This window comes from Pinus tabuliformis, chromosome 9 (assembly GCF_031772625.1).
Source record: "Pinus tabuliformis cultivar Carrire ecotype Pingquan chromosome 9, CPIR1, whole genome shotgun sequence".
In the NCBI taxonomy this organism is placed as follows: domain Eukaryota; kingdom Viridiplantae; phylum Streptophyta; class Pinopsida; order Pinales; family Pinaceae; genus Pinus; species Pinus tabuliformis.
In genome coordinates, this window is record NC_142307.1 from 655,963,249 (window position 1) to 655,986,777 (window position 23,529).

General features: G+C 38.8%; 1 protein-coding gene across 5 annotated transcripts in view; it reads left to right on the forward strand.

Annotated features, from left to right (window-relative positions):
• LOC149150361 (uncharacterized) overlaps positions 1-23,529 on the forward strand; it is a 106,180-nt gene that overhangs the window by 49,868 nt on the left and 32,783 nt on the right. For 4 of the 5 annotated variants that reach the window (XM_089440380.1, XM_089440383.1, XM_089440382.1 and 1 more), the window contains exon 3: positions 3,647-3,829. The exons of the other annotated variant lie outside the window; for it this stretch is intronic. In XM_089440380.1, the coding sequence (XP_089296506.1) occupies positions 3,647-3,829 (183 nt within the window). The remainder of the gene's footprint in view (positions 1-3,646; positions 3,830-23,529) is intronic. 5 annotated transcript variants of the gene reach the window in all.

Genomic DNA, 23,529 nt, shown 5'->3' on the forward strand with positions numbered 1-23,529 from the left:
TTTCAGTTTCTCCTTATTTCTCCCATGTAGTTAAATGCCCATTCCCATAACCATACATTTAACAGACTGAAAAAAATAAATATTGCTGAAAACACAAATTCTGGAAATTTTTCAGAATGCTGGAAATTGCAGAATTAAAAATCAGCAATCAAAAACAGCCATTAAAACACATTAAAACACTGATATTTTTGGTCAACTTGACCCTGGAAAAACCCCCTACAACTCTTGGGGAAAACCAGTTTGAGAGCTCTTCTTTATTTCTGAAAATTGCCTTTTTACAGTGAGAATTATTCAGCAAAAAAATCAGCAAGCAAATTTACAACTTATCTCCTTTCCCGTGCCTCACAGCAATCTGGAAATTACAGCAAACAGGACAGCAATAAATGCTGTACGGCCTCCGTTTTGTGTGCATAAAAATCAGCAAACTGCTCCTCGATTTTTGTGCAAAAATCTGCCTTTCACTATGTGCTGAATCAGCTGTACAAATCTGCTCAACTGCTGCCTTGGAATGTGTGCCAAGCTGCTGTCTCCTTCTCCTCCCTGCTCAGAAATCTCTCTTGCTCTCTTGCTCTCCTTCTCCCAATCTGCTCATGAAAGAATGAATGACCTTTTCCTCCTTTAATATAACTCCAAGTGACTTTTGGGTGATCCAAGTGACTTTTGGGTGATCTCTAAATCCAATGGCTGAAATAGATTTAGATCAATGGCTGAGATTAAATGCTCATTTAAATCTCACTTTCTATTTTTTAATTCACCCCACTTTAATAAAGACCCACTTAGTCATTTATTTCCAAAGTCACTTTTCCTTTCTAATTTTTCATTTACTTTAAAATTAGACTTAGTAACTTTATCACTTAAAGTCACTTTTAAATTAGATTTAACTTTATAAAATTATAAAGTCACTTTAGGAGAAAAATTAAATTCTTTTGGACACTTTTCCCTAGGCCAAAGATCAAAGCCTAAGGGAACCACCTGTCCTCCGGTACCAAATTTCAACACTCCCTCTTACCGAGGAAGGTGTTCCTCACCACACCCATCTTGTCTCTGAAGTAGACATGCTTGCCCCGTGGTAAGGCTTTGGTAAGGATATTTGCAACCTGCTCATCAGTGGAAATATACTCAAGTTTCACAACTCCCTTCTGAACATAGTTTCTGATCAAATGATATCTGATCCCGATATGCTTTGACCTGTCATGAAATACTGGATTCTCCGTGAGTTTAATGCAACTCTGATTATCACAGTAAATCACTGAAGGTCTCAACGGCTGACCAAATAAGCCAAACAACATCTTGCGAAACCAGATGGCCTCACAACTAGCTAGACTAGCTGCCATATACTCTGCTTCCGCTGAACTCAGTGCTACTGACTGCTGCTTCCGGCTGAACCATGACACTACTGTTGAACCCAACCCAAAACAACACCCTGAAGTGCTCTTCCTATCAGAAGCACAACCTGCCCAATCAGAATCAGTGTATCCTGCCAATCTCACTCCATCTCCCTGCCTGTAGTCCAGACCATAATCCACTGTCCCCTGCAAGTACCGCAAAATGTGTTTTGCAGCCACCCAATGAACCTTCCTAGGCTCACACATAAACTGACTCATCGTGTTGACTGCAAAACAGATATCTGGTCTAGTGTTGACCAAATACATCAAGGAACCAATCAGCTGCTTGTACAATGTGGGATCCACCAACTCGGAATCCGAAGCATGAAGCTTCTTCCAGTTGGTGATCATCGGTGTCGACATGGGTCTACAATCCTCCATGTGGAATCTGCTCGGACCTAATGTCGAATCTAATGCCGAACCTCATTCGAACCTGATCGGAAAATTCGAATTCGAATCGAACTTAATCGTTGTCGAACTCGAACCATGTGACATAGGCCCCAACTAAGAAACCAATAGGCTGTAAATGGGTATATTGCAAAAAGTTCAAATCAGATGGTTCCATTGATAAATATAAAGCCAGGTTAGTTGCAAAAGGATATGTAGAAAATTAGGCTATTTGATTATCATGAATTGTTTGCTCCTACTGCAAAATTAATTACATCAATGCTGTTAGCTCTTATGAGGAAGTGCTTGCTGCTGCTTTGGGCATCTGAGCGCATCTCCTTTGTAAAACTTAAAACATAGTCCTGATCAATGTGAATTTGTAAACTTCTTCAAACTTGAAAGAGGTTTAAGGCTTTGATGTCCTTTATCCGAGTGCATCTCAACTTAATCAACAGTTAAAATCCAGGGACCAGGAGTTAATAAGGTCCATGATATGCCAAACTGGGATTCATTGTTATAGTAATGTACAGGTTAGGATGTGATAAACAAATCCTACTTTTGACATCTGAGTGCATCTCCTTTGTAAAACTTAAAAACATAGTCCTGATCAATGTGACTTTTGTAAACTTCTTAAAAAATGAAAGAGGTTTAAGGCTGCGATGTCCCCAATCCCTGACATTATTTACGCTCACAAGTATAAGAGGTATCATAAAAGAAATCCATACATTAGAAATGTCAAGCTGAAAGTTTGCTGGTGATACCATCCTTATTGGAGATGCCATATTAAAGGAAGCCATAATCCTAAACACATCTGGACTCAAGCATTGGAAGAAGAGATAACCAAAGAACATTTAAAATTAGGTTGGAAATTTATCCAAGTACTGGGAGTTGAGATTTTCTTTTATATTTCTATATATATTTCATATGATGCATGATTGTTTCTCCAGAAAGACAGGTTGTGCATCTGTTTCCCCTTTAAAGTTTCAAATACTAAAATAAACTCCTAATCATTCTTTCTGTATAATTTTCACTTTCTGGTCCTACTTCTTTGAACTTGTTTACTGTAGAGCATCATCCTTTTGATAAAAGTTTTGGAACAAGAGAGTGTCACTGATTTTCTTTCTGATTTAATAATAATTTGCATAATGCCTCTCTTAATTCTTCTGCTCTGGAAAGAGAATTGGTATGATATTTCATTGTTTAAAGCTTGTTTTCTGACCCTCACTTTTGGTATTATCATGCACATCTTTCCCTCATGCAGGGAGCGTGTGTCCTGTCTTCCATGAGTCCACACCCATCCTTTTGTATCATGTTTTAATTAATTGGATCCTGTGCTAATGTCTGCTACCAGTTGTTTTTAGCTGAGTAGTAATGAGTGGGATAAATATGCTATTTTGACTTTTGTAAATGTATAAAGCTGATTTTGATGGCTGGTTGAAACATATTGTAGTTCATGAGTGAGAAGCATCTAAAAAATTTCCTGACATAAATTTATGAATGTACATATAATATATACAGCATTGCACAATCAAATACAATTTGTAGACTCAAGATATGGTGTTTAAGCATTGAAACATATAAATAATTTTCCCTACATGTGGCCTGCTATGAATGGTACCTTAACATTTGTAATCAAGTAGCTATACCAAAATCTTAACGCATGGTAGTAAGTATATGCAACTTGGATTTTGTCTCCAGAGAGGTGATAACTTACCTATTGTGCACATGTTATAGTTGATAGCAGATTAATGTCCATTGGACCCAGTAGCCTATGGAACCAAGCACATAATACACTACCATATTTGTGTAAGTGTGTGAGTGTGTGTGTGTGTGAGAGAGAGAGAGAGTAATGCCTTTTTTCTTTTGATGTGCAGCAATCATTTCAGGGAGTCTTTCCAATAAAATGTAATCATGATTCTTTTTTGATAAAAGATATTATTGAATTTGGGCGTCGATTCAAGTTTGGGTTGGAGGTGGGCTCAAAGCCAGAACTCCTTATCGCAGTTTCAAAATTATGCTGTAATAAAGATGCACTGCTCATCTGCAATGGATACAAGGTATGCTTTAATTCCCATCTCTGTCATGAGCAAACAATTTTTTTCTGCATACTTTTACTCAGTTGTGGATGTACACAGATGTAACCTGAAAATTTTGTGCTTCTTTTGTGCTGGTGACTTTGGTGGGTTCCCTCAAATATAAGAATTGCATATTTTCCCTCTCTGCACAGAGTCCATTTACTCTTTTAGTTGAGGTCCAAAGTAGTTGAAGCTTGGCTCATTTAGAATTTGAGCAAATTTCTCTTTTACTGTGTTCTGATTTTTGAACTATGAAACATGTTTAAGATGCCTAATCCAGGAAACTAAATTTGTGTTTCCTGGAGGACAGAAGAACACTATCCTTGGCACAGCTAGTTGAGGAAAACAAGGCATCTTACATTTCTTACCACTCACTTTTGTAGCAATGTTAATAGAGTCCCCACTGGATTTGTACAGTGATTCAGTGAATGTGCTGCATTTTCTTGGGGCAGTGCTAATTATTATAGTTACATAAATATAATAGAGACATGATTTGCTGTTTGCAATAGAATGGAGTTAACTTGTCTAAGAAGCCAAGACAGTGATGGAACCTATTTTGAACATTTGTATTTGTTTTCTAGTTAGAATGTAGCAGTGTTAATGTTTTAAAACTTGGACTTGGACTTGGAACCAGCTGAGTGTCCAGTTACCCACCAAAAAGTGGGTAACCTGTAGGAGAAATTTTTCTCCTCCTTGGATAGCCAGCCAACTAGCTGCCTTATTGATCAGCGCATGACATGATGCCATAGATCCTCCGCTTATTGCTCCAGTTAGATTTCTTTCTCCCATTTGGCATTCCTTCTTGAAGGAAGGTGGGTCATCCATTGGTAGGCACTTTAACCATTTAGTAATCATGTGCTTCTACTTAATGTTTTCGAGCATACTATTATAAATCAAGGGTGACCCAGATGATTGACTGATGTTGACTGTATTCTTGTTCCTTCACTTCACCTTGGAGGTTAATCTTTGACTCTAGTTCAGTGGGAGCTCCTTTGAGGCCTTAGGGTTATAGGAAGGACACCACCAACTCAAATGCCACAAAAAACTACTTTGCACAACGGAATACAAACAACAGTAAATCAACACGTGCACAAATATACAAATTTTTACAAATTTTCAATAACCCAACTTCGTTATATTAACAAACTGTAATACAACTATTTAGGGCTCCCCTACCAGGGATCATGGCCCTCATACAATCATTGATACAAGGAATATAACTAGGGTTTTGGTGTCAACAACTATGACAACCAATCTACCCTGAACAAGACAACACTTGACCTACTTGCTGATGTAGCGCTCCGCAACCCTTTCAGCCCACGTGTCTTGAACACATATGCTGGTCCTTTTGCTCCCTGTTGTCACTCAAATTTTATAGGCACAACAACAACAACTTAGGTCAGGGGCTGTCACTCTAATCTCCGACCTCTTCATTCTAACTGTCTCCCAACCACTGGCTATGGGGGGTAGTCCCTAAGAAATGCGAGAATGCAAGACTTCTGGCAACCAAAAAATCCAGGAGACACGATTGAATGGCCTAGCCACTTGGTTGATTTCAGCAAGTTAAAGGATTAGATTGAAATACTTATGAGACTAGTGCCTTATGGAGTCAACTACTTGCTTTAGATCAATTAAAGATCAAATGAATGGATGAACAACCACTGCTTGATGAATGCTTGACTATCCTAGATGAAATGCAAATCCTACAAACTAGGTGAAAATGCAGAAATCTTGGTTTATTTTAGTTATATGCCTAGCTAAGTGTATCCCTTGATCTTTATCTATTTTGATCCTAGTCTCTAAAGTGAGTGGCAGAGAGAAGTCAAGGTGAAGCAAGCAAAGGCTTGGTTAACAATACCTCTCTTTGAAATCTGATATATCTGATGCCTCTGGCGCTGTAGAGACTGTGGCTCTGACAACCGCAAGGTCACCGTTTTAAATACTAGAGGGGCTAGACTTCTCAAGCAAAGATGAAAGGGTGTTCCTATCTCTCTGTCAACCAAGCTTATGCTTGGAGGTAAATTATTAATGCAAGACTAGTTCTAGGATGAAGTGCAAGATGGATGAGTGCTCTTGTGTTAAGATTGTTTATGATCTTAAGTACTTAGTTATGATTAATCTTATGACAAGGAGTATTTAATTAATGAATGAAAAGACCCTCTTATACACAAGACAAAGTGCTCAATGTTACAAGTGCCACAAGATACAAGAGATAACCAAGATACAATTGCTCAAGTATTAAATAACCACAAGATATATGCTCTTCAAGAAAAGTTCACCAATATGCCAAAGATCCACAATAGATAACAACCATGAAACAATAATGACAGTGAGGATAAGTAAAAGAGCACTTAGAGTGCTTATCCAAAATGTTATTTAGAACGATCAACACTTGTATGGAAAATTGCTCAAGAGGATTAATGTTCTTTAGACAATTAGGAGCTTTAGATAATGCCAAATTTGTAATTAGATTCTTCAATGCCTTCAAGAGATGCCGATGACAATTATTCGAAAGATATGCAATTAGGATAGCAAGTCCTTAAGTTAAGAACACTTAGATATTTAATGCCAATGTGTGAGAGAACAAGAGATACCAATATCCAATGAATTCTTAGATCTATCTACTTAAGCAACCGTTCAACCGAGGTTGTTGGATTATGTTAAGTGCTTTAAAGAGTGAGCTTATTTAGTGCAAATTTGGAACTTTTTGAGATCACACAAGACAGCAATATGTTAGTATTCCTCTTATCACAATTGTTAAGTCACTTTAGCAACTTAATGTAAACAATGCTTTTCGCAATGAGCAATTAGAGCATAAGCCAATGATAGCCTTTATGTCACTTAGTATCCAATGTTATGACAGCAGTAAGTTACTTTTATTGAGAGCACTTTAGGATGCAAATTATGAGTGCAAGGATGCAAATGAGATAGCCCAAATGCTAGATCACTATGCCAACACAGATTTCAATGGATTAGACTCTTTTATAAGCCAATGTCATTGTTGTATTTCAGACTTTATGATGCAGTCTTAAAGAGTATGACAGTCACCAATTTTTCATGACATAAGCCAAATGGTAGACGCTCAATTTATGCAATGCCTTGTTAATTTGTTTAGATGACTTATTAACCAAATTTAGGCCACTTTAATGAGTTTTGTACCACTGTTATCAAATGATAAGATAGCTGTAAGTAAACAGTGAGGTGACTCAAGGTTTGAGTGAGCAAACGAATAGGCCTTTAGGCCAAGATGACTAGGAGACCCTGCCCAGAACCTCTCCAATGAGACGGTCACCTGCAAACACAAAAATTAACTCCAAATCTCTGCAACACACCCAGTAATAGCTCAAAAATTGAATCAGAAATGAGAAGAGGCAAAGGAAGGCCGAAATAGGCTAGTGACTAGGAGAGAAAGGCCTAGTAGGCCTGTAGTCAAGGCAAGGAAGGCCACAAAGGCCTGCTGTAGGCCCTCCAAGGGCTGCCACCTAGGGAAAACAGTCCCTTAGGGACTATGGCTCAAGGAAATGGCCTCCTAGAGGCCTGCGACTCCCACAAAGAGGTCGGAGTAGAGGGTGAAGGGGAGGCTGAGAGGCCTGCAGCCTAGAAAATGGCAGGCCGAGGCAAGGAGGGCAGTGAAGGAGGAGAAGAGGGGCAGCGGTAGAGGGTTAGGAGGCAGATGAAGGGCAGCCGAGGGGAAGGAAGGCTCATGGCGAGGCCTTGGCAAGGGCAGCGGCTCACAAAAATAGAGACAACTGAGCTAAAGGGGGCTGCGGCTAGGGCTTAAAGGGAACGCTGAGCCTAGAAGGCCCTAAAAAAATTATCAAACCCTTGCCAAATATTTTATTTGCTTCAGATCTTCCAATTTGTCCAAATTACTGCAAAATTGCTGAATGCTTGCCCTGCAAAATTTTTTGGAGACTAGATCTACCTTCAAGGGCCTAGATCTAGCTCAAAACCTCAACAAATTTTCTTGAAAGCTCCCCTGCACAACTGAAAAATAAAATTTCCCCAAACCCCAATATATACAAAATTCGAAATAAACCCAAAACGCTAATTGCTGCAAAACAAGGGTTAGAAAATTTATTTTACAAAAAAACTTAGTTTACAAAATATTTACAAGATATATACAAATATACAATGTTTGTGGAAATAAAATATTTTTGAGAAAATAATATATTTTTTAAATGATGAATATGACACTAGATCAGATATGTTTTGAAAGTTAGAGTATTGCCCACAGCCTTAGCGAAATAAGAAAATCAAACAAATGTTCCCGGAGCCAAACAAGGTCGACTCTCCTCCAAAGTCTGTGAACTTGGAGCCCAAGGGCCAGTGTACCCTTGCGAACTCTATATATTTTTTCAAGAAAACTTGTTAAACGTATGGTGAATCAAATCACCTAAGATAGACCCAAAATCTACCAATAGACTGTTGTTATCACCGACAAATGAATAAACAAGTTTATAAAAATTTGAAACAAAATATAGGAAAACACATAACCAACACATACCATAGATCATCGGACAAAGAACACCATGAATTGAACCCCAAAGTCTTTCGATTATGAAATTCAAACGATCCCAACAGATCAGCGGATCAATACCAATGTTACAAAATTACATAGATCAGAGTATAAATTTCATCATGATTTGAGAAGCAAATGACTTCTAATTTATAGAGCAATCCTCCAAGTGGAAAATAGTGGCTAATTGGCTTGATCCATGTCAAAATAATCTCGACCATCGATAAATACTTGATCATCTTTTAATCTCCAAGGTTGAAAATATTTATTTTTTGAGGAATTTTTGAATCTCTTAAAAACCATTTTTTATTTATACAAAAATAAATATTTTGGATTAATTTTCTCAAAAATTTGACTCTGACTTAACCACCAAGGTCCATGGGCTCAATTTTTTTTAAAATGTCCATTTTTGCCTTGGTGGGGGGCTTCCAAAAATTAGCTTCTTTTGACCCACGGATTTTTCTACTTGGAGAAATTAATTTTTCTATAATTATTTTTTGACTCCAAATATCCATTTTTGCCTTGGTGGGGGACTTCCAAAAATTAATTTCTTTTGACCCACAAGTTTTTACACTTTGAGAAATTAATTTCCCTATAATTATTTTTTGACTCCAAATTAATTAATTTTCTGGCTTAGGATTTAATTTTATTTTTGCCAGAAAAATTAATCAATTGACACTAGAGGGGATTAATTATTTTTCTACCGTTAAATATTTTAGCCATGGTGTCTAAGTATGAGGGACCATGCATTAACATATTTTTTACATAAGATAATTACAAATTCAACCCTCAAAGGGGGGATACCCATTCATTATAGACCTTTATAATATTTACTCGATTCTGCGACACAATATGGTCTAGTAGACCAAGTGATTTGTAATAAAATAATTTAGCGAAATAGCTTAAATTATTCCCAAACCATTTTTATAATGACTCGATATAGCCCTAGGATTCACCTAAGGCTTTGTTAATAAATTCCACCTTAGCTTTGGGGTTTAAGCCGGAGGGATAAAACTCTGCCGATTATCCATGTTTAGAAACACAGATAATCGGTGAGGTTAAATAACCTCCTAGGATGAAATTCGTCGCCAAAATTAGAGGATTACCTAGGTGTTGTTACAAAATTAAACGGTCATGCTAGTCATTTACATTACAACTTGCGGAATTTGGGTTTACAATGACATGATAGATAATTTGCTGATGATTCTGAACTTTGAAAATTTTTGTACAACTGTTTCCTTGGACTTGTGACGAAATAGGTGCAACACTCCCGATCTACAACTCTGCGTCTTGTTAGCACTTTGTAATTTCTTAAGGCTGTGAAAGAAACCTAGAGGTAACCACAAAACCACTTTCAAGCTTAGAAGCTAGCCCTTCTAAACTCAGAGAGGGATCTCTCTATTAGATTTAGATTTGTTGTTGTGGGATTTTAGGCTAGTTATTAGGTTCAGAGTTTGGTTTTTTGAAATGTTTGGTTGAAACTGCAAGGAAAGGCCATTGGGCAATGGAGTCAAAGTCTTAAGGTGATCAAAAACAAAAATATCAGAAAGGATTGAAACAGGGCAAGGTAGGCAGGCTATTTGGATCTTTGAAGCTTTGTGGAGTGAGAGGGAGGAATAGATTCAGATTCCATTAAACATAGAGCATTTTAACATGAATTCTATATTTAACTTCAGTTTGAAAACATATAAATTGCTTAAAAGCCAAGACAAAGTGTGATTAAACAAGTTCAACCCTTCTTCTTTTAAACAATTCAGATAAGAAAACATATGAAAACATAGATATAACAAGTTTACAAAAGGAAAAACATCACCAATTAGCTTGACACATGAATCTTGGAACAATATTTTGTATTAATGAAATGATCACTTTCAACTCAGTGAACAACTTTACATCAAAATGTGCTTTCTTGATACAAGTCCCAACATTTGTACTTCGAATTGGGAAGTACTCAAACAAAAATGATAAAAAATATCTTGAATAAAAATCTCAAGATTTATTACAAAATATCCTAAAATAATTACAAACATGGTACATAAAAATAGGCAGTTGAAACTGTTGTAGTGCTTTGGCACTATTTTCGAGGATGCAAGTGATGACTCGGCCTAAAGAAGTGTTGCCTTGTTGTTTTAAAGTAAAAACTGTTTTACCCAAGTAACTCACACAATTTGTCCCATCTGTCTTCACATGGGGTGGAGAATTTGACTAGTTTCCTGTAAGTTTCATCTACCTCGGTATACTTTTGAAATGTAGGCTTGATAATGAACAAGTGCTTTATCTCATGTTTGATCAACAGATCAAAGTCCAAAGCTTCCATGAAGGCTTTCCCTGTGATACTTCCTTTGACGGTGGAAAACTTTGACTTATCTCGGGTGATGGTATATAATTTTTGGTGATAATCTTCTAAACTGATAAGCTTTTCTCCAATCCCTATCAAACCTGGCAGTCCCTTTTGATTTAGCACATTAAATTTTCTGTGGAACTTCTGAATGCTGGACTCCATATTGTGACACTTGTTCTCCAATTGCAGCATAAGGTTCCTTTTTGTAAGGACCCTCCTCACCTCCAAAATTGTCTCTGCCCTATCTGCAACTTCCAATTCTTCCAATTCTTCCTTGGTCTTCGAATTTAAAATTCTAATTAGAGCAGTGGCTTCACCTAGCTCTGCCCTAAATATGCTTTTACCTCTTCAATTACCTCTTTGGACCTCTGTATTAACTCCTCTTGCTAAAAAATAATCTGAATTGAGGGCCATATTTCAGTCATGGCCTCATTTATTTCTACCCATATACTTTCTTTTGCCTGTGCCAATGTTTGTGCCATTGCTGATTCATTTTGCAATTGTTCAATCTTCTATGTTAATTTATGAGTTTTCTGCAGCTCAGCCAAGTATACATTATCAATCTTTAGCTTCTGCTCCTGAAGGTTATTCCATTGAGTTTTCAACTTCTCAATTTCCTGTCCTCTGATTGACAGGTCATCCATTGCTCTAATGAGTTCCTCTAAAAAATCTGTTGACTGGCCCTCAATTGTAATGGTTGCTGAAGTGGATGGCCTTGTTGTTGATGTAGATGTAATAGGAACTACTGTTAGTGGAATGGCTGCCAACTGTGTGGATTGTTCTCTTTCCTTTAACAATTTCTCCATTTCAACCTCCATTGCTTTGATCTGTGCACTCTGTTCAATAAGGATCCTGAACATGTCTTCTTTTTCCTTCTCAAGTTGTCCAACTTCCGTAGTCTGTGGGTCTTCTGTGGATGGAAGCTTGAGCTGCTTCTTGAGTGCTGCAATATCAACATTCTTCCTTTTGACAATCTCTTTTGCTCCTTTCACATTGTTGGGATCATATCCTAGTTTGATTACAACATCTTCCAATGATTTGGTTTTTGTATCTTTGGTTAGAGAAGAGACTTTCTCTAATCTAAGCTGAGACTGGATGTTATTTACAGAGGCTTGCAGCCTAGAAGCTGCCATTGTTGAAGTTGTCAAAGGTCTATTTGATCAATTGGGTGAATTTGATCAGTATTGAAAGAAAAAATTGATTTCTTATAATCTTCATGAGTCTTTGGGAAAGGGACCTCAGCATGCAGGAAGGATATCTGCATTTTCCCTTTCTCTTTGTCAAAGGCAGAGAGCAGCCTATGCTGTGAAGAGGCTGTCTACTTCCAAAACTGTGTATATGTTGTAGCTTTTAGCTGTTCATTTTTCTTCTTGATTTCTCTGTACTTAGCAAATATGTTTGGTTTAGCTTGGTCATGAACCAATTCCCCTGACAAAGAAGTGTCTAATGGATCTTGGGAGGCTGAAGAGGATGGAGATCCCACAAAAATATCCTCAGTCCTTCTTGAAGCGTGAGGGCCTGTCAAAACTATTGTCTGTACATTTTCTTCTTGAATGGATCCTTCTTTTGCTGGAGTAGTCTTCTGCCTTTTCTTGTAGATTTGAAACTCCTTTTCAGGAATTTCTGTGACTATGGGGGAAACTCTTCCCTTGGTCTCTTGTCTTGCTTCTCCTGTGGTGTAGGAGTTTGTTCTGTAGTAGTCGAAATCACCTATTCTTCTGCCTCTTGTAGGGTGTTTTCTTGTCACTGATCCTGGTTCATGTACTTCTCAATCTTTGGCCTGGGAGTGTGTGAGTAGGGAGTAGTCTTCTATTCTACTCTTAATTTTGAAATAATCCCCAGGGGGTCATAGGACCAGGTGAAACTGAGTGTGAAATTCATTTTCTTTAGAAGGATATCTGCTTCTTTGGCTGTTGCTTTACTATTGCAAATGAAAGGACTGATTTGTGCTTTAATCTTAAAATGTGATTTTCTCTTTGCTGTTACAAAATGGAGATCATCCATATGAATCATCTGTCTAATGTATTCTAATGAGAAAATTCTCATTGGGACAAACTTTGGCAACTTGTAAGGTGCCAATTCACACCCATACACCCTAATTTTTGTGTAATTTTGGTACAAGTACCAGTCACCTGTTTTGGTCTGATCACTAAGGTGTAAAATCCTTCTTATTTCAGGTCCTATCCTAGGTTCAATTTCACTGTTCAATAGGCAACAAACTGTATATAGAAATTGGTCAACAAAGTCACTGAAAGTAAACTCATTTGAATGCTTCCTCACCAAGGAAGTCCAATGAATTATAGATTGGGCATTGCCTTGTTCATCCAATCTTTGCAATGGAAATTGAAATCTATTTGCCTGATGATATAAAAACAAATAAACCAGAACTGATGCATACTTGAAGGTTCCTTCTGTGGAAAATTTTAAGAACTGCTCATGGATGGCATCTGCTAGAAACTCACTGTAGTTGAAGATAATTGGGGGCTTTTCATCTGTTGAGAAGATTGACAAAAACCCTATGATGGCCTCATTGTTAAAATTGGAAACTAGGGCCAAACTCCATGTGGGTCATCTTATTTATCGCAACTGATATTTTTCTTGGATTCCTCGTCGAGAGGTGTAGGATCAGTGTTGCGGGGGAGCGCCCCCCCCCTCGCTCCCGCTCCCGATCCGCGCTCCGGGCGGGAGCGACTCGGGAGCGGGTCGGGAGCGCGCTCCCGAAAAGGGAGCGATTTCGGGAGCGCGCTCCCTAAAAAAAATTTCGCTCCCTGCCTTTTCGGGAGCGTTTTGCCTTTTTTGCATTTTTTTTTTGTAGTAATGTTCGAAATGCAATTTTTTTTGAAAGAAACAAATAGTTTTTGAGTGGGGCAACTTAATGATCAAGTCTAGGCCCTAGTATTGATATGCTATTCATGGTAATGTTAAATTCTTAAAGTAAAAGTGACATTTTCTTTAATTTTCATTTTCATCCTTTTACTTAAATTTTTAACATTACCATGAAATGACTCAGGATGTTTGAGAGTGGTTTCGTCCTCATTGGATTTCATATGGAGAAAGTAGAATTTTAGATTTCATTCAAAATCCAGCAGATTTATCAGTTTTTCAGGATTTCAGGATTGGGGGATTGCAATGTTTCCATTGAATTTTGTCATGTATTAGGGTATGGAACTCATATTTAATCAAGAGTACCAATCCCTCTATGTACCTTGATGTTAGTGACATTGGTTGTCGAACTCCTCTATCATGACCCTTTTAAAAATGTACGCATCACTCAAACAAAATCTTGACTTGACATGCTATGCTTTTTCTATCTTATGTTAATGCTTAGAGGGTGATATTAATGACAAAGATCCCTATACAGATACAAAGGTAATGACAAAGATACCTCTGGATATTAATGCTTGGAGGGTGATATTAATGACAAAGATCCTGATTTTGCAACAAGACTAAAAAATTAGACATTTCTCGTGGTGGCAAGAGGCCCAAGCATAAGAAATAGATAATAGATTTACTTCTCTTTTCTAGTTTCTAGTAGCTTTTATAACTATTGACTCTTTCATATTTATTATGATATTTTTTTAAACAATATATGACAATTTAAGTTTGAAGTTGGCAATTATAACTCATTAGTAATGAATTATGAATATGATGCTTCATGAAAGTTGAAAGTTGTTTCATTTCATTTCATTTTATAACATTTCATTTCATGTTAGATATTATTTGTTGTAATGGTTACACTTAGCTTACAAGTACAACTTTGGTGATCAATGATGATAAATGTTATATATTGAATTTTGAAAGCTTGAAACTTTAAGATTGATGAATCATGAGACTCAATATGTTGTATGTTACTATGTTACTAACTTGCGGACGTGGTTGATGAAGATTATAACTTCTAGATGATTGTTGTTATATGGTTCAATCTATGCTTTTTTATGTTTTTTATATCTAATTCATCATTCTACATGTTTTTGTTGACATATATGTATCAAAAATTAAAAAATATAAAAAATATATATATTTTTAAAAAATCGCTCCGGGATTCGCTCCCAAACCGGGAGCTTCTGAAAATGGTCGCTCCCGCTCCCGCTCCCCGCTTCCGCTCCGGCTCCCAAGTAACATTGTGTAGGATTGATCTAACGATCATCCGATTCCGACAAGTATTTATGGAGATATGAATTTATTTGTAATTACTTGACAAATTTTCAAGGTCGGCCAACAGCGAAATGTGTGGCACACATGTTCAATGTCTCATATAAATACAAGATAGGTGGAGGCATTATTTCACCATCTCATCTCACTCATTCTTCTCTCTCTCTCCTTAGCATTGGGTTTACACACAAGGAGGAGCAGCTCACACGTGGGAGGAAGGAGGACGCAGAAGGGCAAGGAAGGAGGATGCAAAAAGACGCAGTTTGGAGGACGCAGAAGCTGCAGGTCATCTCTTTGACCAACGTTGACCAACATGGGCATTTCAGGGCTGCGGTTTTGGTGTGGCTGCCTCTCCTAAATTCTGGCACAAAAACTGAGGCATTCTGACCTCTGGTTTGACCAGCGTTGACTGCCCTAGTTTGTGGCAGCAGGTTGATTGTTTTTTTGCACTGTTTATGGGTTGCCTCTTCTTGCTGTTGGAGTCCTAGATGATCGGGAAATTGACCAAGCATATTGAAGGTCAATTTCATCTTGTCTGACCATATTTGACTTTGCTGGTTAGGGTTTGCTGCTGCTGTCATAAAATTACAGATTTATGTATTTGTACTATTTCTCTCTTTGCTGAACTATTGAAGATTATAGAAGAATTGATCAAAGGGTTTCCCCACATTTGGGTTTGTCCCTGGCTAGCCGCCACATCTAGTGTCTCTTGTCTTGGCTTGTTTTCTGTCGATCTATTAATGTTCTATCTGCATTTTACTATATGTTAATGTGATTGCTAAATTGAAGTAAACTGCTATAAGCATAGAACATACCATAAATTAACACTCATCAACCCAATGATCGGATTTGTAGCCCAGTAAACAAGAAACATTGGAGATGATTTGTTTCATCATCTCAGGGAACATGGAGGATGAATAGGTGGGATTCTTCTTTGGTAATTGGGCATCCTCAGAGAGGAATGTTTCAAAAATCTTTGCTCTATGAGGAAAAGTTAGGTTCTTGTAGAGTTCCATGAGGGAATCTGCTGTAATAGGTTACAGAGGTGCAGAGTTTTGAATTTGGAGCATCTGGGAGATGGATTCAGAGGTGATGGTGAAAAGAATATCATTGTCTTGGGCCACAATTTCCCTTTGACTGAGAATATATCTAAATTGGCACCATGAGACAAATTCAGGGTAGTGGTAGGTTTGAGGGAAAATGAATTGGGGTAGGAAAGAATCCCACAGGCCCAATTCATCATTGAGGTCTATAAATTTTTGCTTTAACCAGCTGTGGAGCTCATGAAGGTCGAACTCACAACTGGTTTCCAAGATCTTATATTCCTGGTCTACCAGGGGTTGATGATTTAAATCTATGATAGGGGGTAGCAGGGGGTTATCATCTGAGGCCTTAGATTTGCCTTTAGGAGCCGTGATGAAAGAGGAATGAACAAGAGGTTTGAATTACTCGGGAAAATTTGGTCGAAGATTGGTATTCGAGGTGCAGAGGTAGTTGGCTTGCTGATGGGTCACAGTGGTGGTCTGGATCACTGACTGGGCGCTGAGATAGACTCTTTCTGGTTGACTTTGCATTGGAACAACTCTGATCACTTGCTACCTTGAAACAACGAAAGGAGAGCGAAAAAACAGGTTTTAGTTGATATTATAGGCAAAAATGGCTTTAACGTTGCAATTTAGTGGTTAAAGGGAGCGGGTCCGTTATCGCAGGAGCAAGTAATGGTGGAACGATTAGATAATGGGTAAAACGGGGATGAGTTGACGTGGAGGGGGGAATAGGATGCAACAATGATGGGAAATGGCGAATAGGGGTGCCATGTGGTGGTATGGTATAGGACCGAGGAGGGGACGGGAGGTGCCACTTGGCAGAAGGGAAGTGGGGTCTAGAGATGTGAGGTGGCGGAAGAAGAGTGGAGCGGAAGCGAGGGGGTTAATGGTCGAAATAGGCGGGAGCGGAGTGGAAAGGTGGTTTTTAGAAGGGGGTGGTATACGGTATTAGGCCCGAGGGGCCGGGGGGTGTTCTGAAACGCGCTAGGGGAGTACACATCGCAAGATTGGGGGAACCGCTTTTTGGACCAGGCCCCCTTGGTTAACCGTCGGAAGGACCGGGGGGGGGGGCGTCCGAAACTCCTCACCTGTTGTTGATCCGGGCTGGTGAGGTCTCGACCATTGAAAAGTGCGTGCCTTTTATTACATAGCGACAAAAACCATCAAATCATATAAAACTTTATTCTATACTACATAATCACGATTATTAATGCGATAACTAATAAAACACCTAATTAACACTAATTTTAATCCAAACCTAATTTAGACCGCGATCACATTGTGTGGTAAAAATTATTTTTCCTAAACAACTTTATTTTGACTAATCTAACTACGATTAGACTCTGTGATTAAACCATTAACTTATTTAAACTCATTTTATTCACCAAGTCTAATCACGCCTAAATGGTGTGATTAAACCTCTGATTTTTTTTTTTTAAACCCTAATGTGGCATTTAAACAGGCTGCACACTATTCAAACTTTCTACAGGCATTTCTCATGCATATTTTTTTATTTTTTATTTTTGAAATGCAGTGGCATTTAGACTTGCTCACTTATTTGTGGGGTATTTTCATTTTTTCATATTTCTTTCATATTTTTCCATTTTTTCATATATATATATATATATTTTGTATCCCCTTTGTTTTTCCTTTGTTTTTCTTTTATTATTATTATTATTTTTTTTATTTTTTATTTTTATTTTTATTTTTTTTATTTTTCTATTCTTATTTTTGGAAATAACTTGCAGAATGAAAGATTATTTACAACGTCTCATATATAAAAAATCAACAACTAATAGTTAGCTCATCCTATAAAATATAGGACCCTAAGACCTCTATCAATGAATCCTGCTCCTTTAGGTCACTGAACACGACTCACCAATCTGCTCTCTAGCTGATCATTAGTCCTTCAATGAATCCAACTCATAGGGTCTTCTTGTGAGTTGTTCACAATTCCGTTTGTAAACAACTCCTTGATTGCCCATTGCTTCTCCGCAACTCTTAGGGACTTCTTCCCTTTAATGCCTTCATGCGCTGCTCCAATGAGGTAAACTTAGGGCTTGGAGGGTTGCCCTCTATCACTACAAAATGTCCTCTTTAGCAAAATTGGGCTAGACAAACTGCTCCCTTGACTTCCTTCTTTTGTCCTTTAAAGAATAGTCCGTGAGCATCACTTCTTCTGCCCTTCTAACAACTGTTCTTTGTTCTTCAAGAGGTTGTTCTTAGGGCTTGGAGCAAGCCACTATAACCCTCCCAAAACTATTCCTTTTGACTACTCCAACTATTGTCCTACACTAGGACAACCATCCACTAGCAAACAACATCAACACAAGAGGCAAACATACCTTGCTTTGCAACCTTCTGCTGCTCCCCTTGTCCTTGGATTTTGTGCAATTTTTGAGCTCTAGTTAGGGTACAACAACAACCCTAAAATATCCTCCAAAACCCTACGTTCTCCTTCTATTTGAACCCTCACACATGTGCTGCCCTTTGCTGTGTATGTGGCCTAGAGTCTGGAGTCCTTCTAAGCATCTCGGCCCTCCCTAAGAGATATGCCGTCCACTTGCAATCAACAAAGATGTCTGCGGCCCAAAAACAGAGAAGGAAAACACCTCAAATATGCACAAAATTTGCCCATAAATGCTTCTCCTAGCCTCAACTTGCACTTTATCCTACTCGACCCTCAAAACAGTCTTGAGAAGACACCAAACTTGTCCCTACTCTAATTCACTTGAGTTCCTTTCAAATCTGTGACTAGTTCAAAGATCTATTCCTTTGATGTGTTGCTTCTTGGATGTGTGTAATGAACCTCCAATCATCTTCTATTTATATGTTTTTCTACGGTGTGCAACAATTAGCCCTTGGGGTTTTATTTCATGTTGAGCCTACATGAAACCTTCTTGCAAACCCCATACAAAGTCATATTTCAACTTCGATAAAGGCTTGCTTGGTTCTTTTTGTTGCCCCTTGCTCCATTAAGGGTGCTCGACAATCTCCAATTGCCAAGTCATCAAAACTCCCTTTAGTTTTGGCCCTACTCCTTTGGGTGCAAAACCCCCACGCTTGGGTTCTTAGCCCACAAGTGACTTTGTGATACCAATTCCTCCACAACCCTATCCCCTAGGGTTTGGAGTACCTCCCAAGCTACCAATCTCAACACTCCCTCTTAGCGAGGGAGGTACTTCCAACACTAGGAAGTAACTCGTCATCGGTAACACTAGCCCATCTGGCGTCCATCACTACAACATACTTTGTAGAATGAACCACGCTATCTCAGTGGTGCCTCTGCCTCATCTCATCTGAACTTGAAGACCTCAACACTTCCATAGGGCTGCTCCCTCTGAAGCTAGACTCCCTCTGAGTGTACATGATCTCCATTGAATCAACTTGCTACTGATATCATGTCCTACAAGGTCAGTCCAAGCTGACACAACTCGTGCACATGCCTCCAATCTCAGATGTGCAACATCACGATCCAATGAAGAAACTAGCTCGCCAACATGCTGTACATCACATGAAGCAATCTCGATCATACCAATCTCATCCATGCCAAAGAAATCTTCGAGGGGTCTGAAACGCACCAAGGGAGGACACGTCGCAAGAGTGGTGAGTTGAGGAAACCGCTTTTCGGACCCCCCGCCCCCCCAACCCCTTGGTTAACCGTTGGAAGGACAGGGGGTGGGGGCGTCCGAAACTCCTCACTTGCCATTGATCCGGGCTGGTGAGATCTCGACCATTGAAAAGTGCGTGCCTTTTATTACATAGCAACAAAAACCATCACATCATATAAAACTTTATTCTATACTACATAATCACGATTATTAATGCGATAACTAATAAAACACCTAATTAACACTAATTTTAACCAAACCTAATTTAGATCGTGATTACATTGTGTGGTAAAAATTATTTATCCTAAACAACCTTATATTGACTAGTCTAATTACGATTAAACTCTGTGATTAAACCATTAACTTATCTAAACTCATTTTATTCACCAAGTCTAATCACGCTTACATGGTGTGATTAAACCTCTGATTCTTTTTATTTTTTATTTTTTAACTCTAATGTGGCATTTAAACAAGCTGCACACTATTCAAACTTTCTAAAGGCATTTCTCATGTATTTTTTTTTTGATTTTGATTTTTATTTTTGAAACGCAATGGCATTTAGACTTGCTCACTTATTTTTGGGGTATTTTCATTTTTTCATATTTCTTTCATATTTTTCCATTTTTTCATATATATATATATATTTGTATCCCCTTTGTTTTTCCTTTCCTTTTCTTTTCTCTCTATTTTTATTTTTCTATTCTTTTTTTTGGAAATAACTTGCAGAATGAAAGATTATTTACAACCTCTCATATATAAAAAATAACAGCTAATAGTCAGCTCATCCTATAAAATATAGGACCCTAACACCTCTATCCATGAATCCTGCTCCTTTAGGCCACTGAACACGACTCACCAATCCGCTGTCTAGCTGATCATTAGTCTTTCAATGAATCCAACTCATAGGGTCTTCTTGTGAGTTGTTCACAATTTCGTTTGTAAACAACTCCTTGATTGCCCATTGCTACTCCGCATCTCTTAGGGACTTCTTCCCTCTATTGCCTTCATGCGCTGCTCCAATGAGGCAAACTTAGGTCCTAGAGGGTTGCCCTCTATCACTACAATATGTCCTCTTCAGCAAAATTGCGCTAGACAAACTGCTCCCTTGACTTCCTTCTTTTGTCCTTTAAAGAATAGTCCGTGAGCATCACTTATTCTGCCCTTCTAACAACTATTCTTTGTTCTTCAAGAGATTGTTCTTAGGGCTTGGAGCAAGCCACTATAACCCTCCCAAAACTATTCCTTTTGACTACTCCAACTATTGTCCTACACTAGGACAACCATCCACTAGAAAACAACATCAACACAAAAGGCAAACATACCTTGCTATGCAACCTTTTGCTACTCCCCTTGTCCTTGGATTTTGTGAAATTTTTGAGCTCTAGTTAGGGTACAACAACAACCCTAAAATATCCTCCAAAACCTTACGTTCTCATTCTATTTGAACCCTCACACCTGCGCTGTCCCTTGCTGTGTATGTGGCCTAGAGTTTGGAGTCCTTCTAGGCCTCTCGGCGCTCCCTAAGAGATATGCCGTCCACTTGCAATCAACAAAGATGTCTGCGGCCCAAAAACAGAGAAGGAAAACACCTCAAATATGCACAAAATTTGCCTAGAAATGCTTCTCCTAGCCTCAACTTGCACTCTATCCTACTCGACCCTCAAAATAGTCTTGAGAAGACACCAAACTTGTTCCTCCTCTAATTCACTCGAGTTCCTTTCAGATCTGCGACTAGTTCAGAGATCCATTCCTCTGATGTGTTGCTTCTTGGATGTGTGTAATGAACCTCCGGCTCCAATCATCTTCTATTTATATGTTTTTCTACGGTGTGTAACAACTAGCCCTTGGGTGTTTATTTCTTGTTGAGCCTACATGCAACCTTCTTGCAAACCCCATACAAAGTCATATTTCAACTTCGATAATGGCTTGATTGGTACTTTTTGTTGCCCCTTGCTCCATTAAGGGTGCTCGACAATCTCCAATTGCCAAGTCATCAAAACTCCCTTTAGTTTTGGTCCCACTCCTTTGGGTGCAAAACCCCCACGCTTGGGTTCTTAGCCCACAAGTTACTTTGTGATACCAATTCCTCCACAACCCTGTCCCCTAGGGTTTGGAGTACCTCCCAAGCTACGAATCTCAATACTCCCTCTTAGCGAGGGAGGTATTTCCAACACTAGGAAGTAACTCGTCATCGGTAACACTAGCCCATCTGGCGTCCATCACCGTAGAATACTCTGTAGAATGAACCCATGCTATCTCAGTAGTGCCTCTGCCTCATCTCATCTGAACCTGAAGACCTCAACACTTCCATAGGGCCGCTCCCTCTGAAGCTAGACTCCCTCTGAGTGTACACGATCTCCATTGAATCAACTTGCTACTGATATCATGTCCTACAAAGTCAGTCCAAGCTGACACAACTCATGCACATGCCTCCAATCTCAGATGTGCAACATCACGATCCAATGAAGAAACTAGCTCGCCAACATGCTGTACATCACATGAAGCAATCTCGATCATACCAATCTCGTCCATGCCAAAGCAATCTTCGAGCTGTCCCAATGATCCATGGCAAGTCAAAGGAAGTCCATGATCAACAACCTGCCCTACAACAAATTGTTGTTCACCAAGTTCACCACTAATCCACCAAAACTCCCAGCATATCTTGATTCCAAACCAATCAAGACCACATCTCCATGTCTTCAGCTAAAACCTCTGCCCCATGATCTAGACAATCTCAACTCCCTTTGAGTTGCTTTCCTGTGCACACTCTGATTCACTGACCCTTCAAAGTATCTATGATACCATGTTGTTTTTCCATTGCACTAGGTAATCTATGTTAGGGTCTTAGAATCTATGACACTACGAACTCAAATGCCACAACAAACTACTTTACACAACAAAATATAAACAACAGTAAATCAAGACGTGCACAAATATACAACTGTTTACAATTTTTCAATAATGCAACTTCGTTATATTAACACACTGTAATACAACTGTCTAGGTCTCCCGTACCAGGGATCATGGCCCTCATACAATCACTAATACAAGGAATACAACTAGGGTTTTAGTGTCAACAACTATGACAAGTAATCTACTCTAATCAAGACAACACTTGACCTATTTGCTAATGTAGCACTCCACAACCCTTTCATTCCATGTGTCTTGAACACATCTGTTGGTCCTTTTGCTCCTGATCTGGAGTTATGCCTCTATCAATGAATCATGCTCCTTTAGGTCACTGAACACGGTTCACCAGTCTTCCCTCTAGCTGATCATTAGTCCTTGAATGAATCCAACTCATAGGGTCTTCTTGTGAGTGTTTCATAACTCCGTTTGTCAACAATTCCTTAACTGCCCCCACTATTGTTCCTCAACTCTTAAGCACTTCTTCCCTCTATTGCCTTCCTGTGCTGCTCCAATGAGGCAAACTTAGGGCATGGAGGGCTACCCTCTATCATTGCAAGATGTCCTTCTCTTCAACAAACTTGGGCTAGACAAACTGCTTTGTTGACTTCCTTATTTTGTCCTTTTAAGATCAGTCCCTGATCATCACTTCTTCTGCCCTTCTAACAATTGCTCTTTGTTCTTCAAGAGGCTGTATTTAGGGCTTGGAGCAAGCCACTACAAACCTACCAAAACTGTTCCTTTGGATTGCTCCAACTACTACTCGATACTAGGACAACCATCCACTAGCAAACAACATCAACACAAGAGGCAATCATACCTTGCTCTGCAACCCTCTGCTGCTCAACTTGTACTTGGCTTTTGTGCAATTTCTCAGCTCTAGTTAGGGCACAACAACAACCCTAAAATTTGCTCCAAAACCTTGCATTCTCCTTCTATTTAAACCCTCACACTTGCGTTGTCCCTTGCTGTGTATGCAAGCCTAGTGTCTGGTGTCCTTCTAGGCCTCTTGACCATCCCCAAGAGATATGCTGTCCACTTGCAATCAATAAAGAGGTCTGTGACCCAAAAATAGAGAAGGAAAACACCTTAAATATGCACAAAAT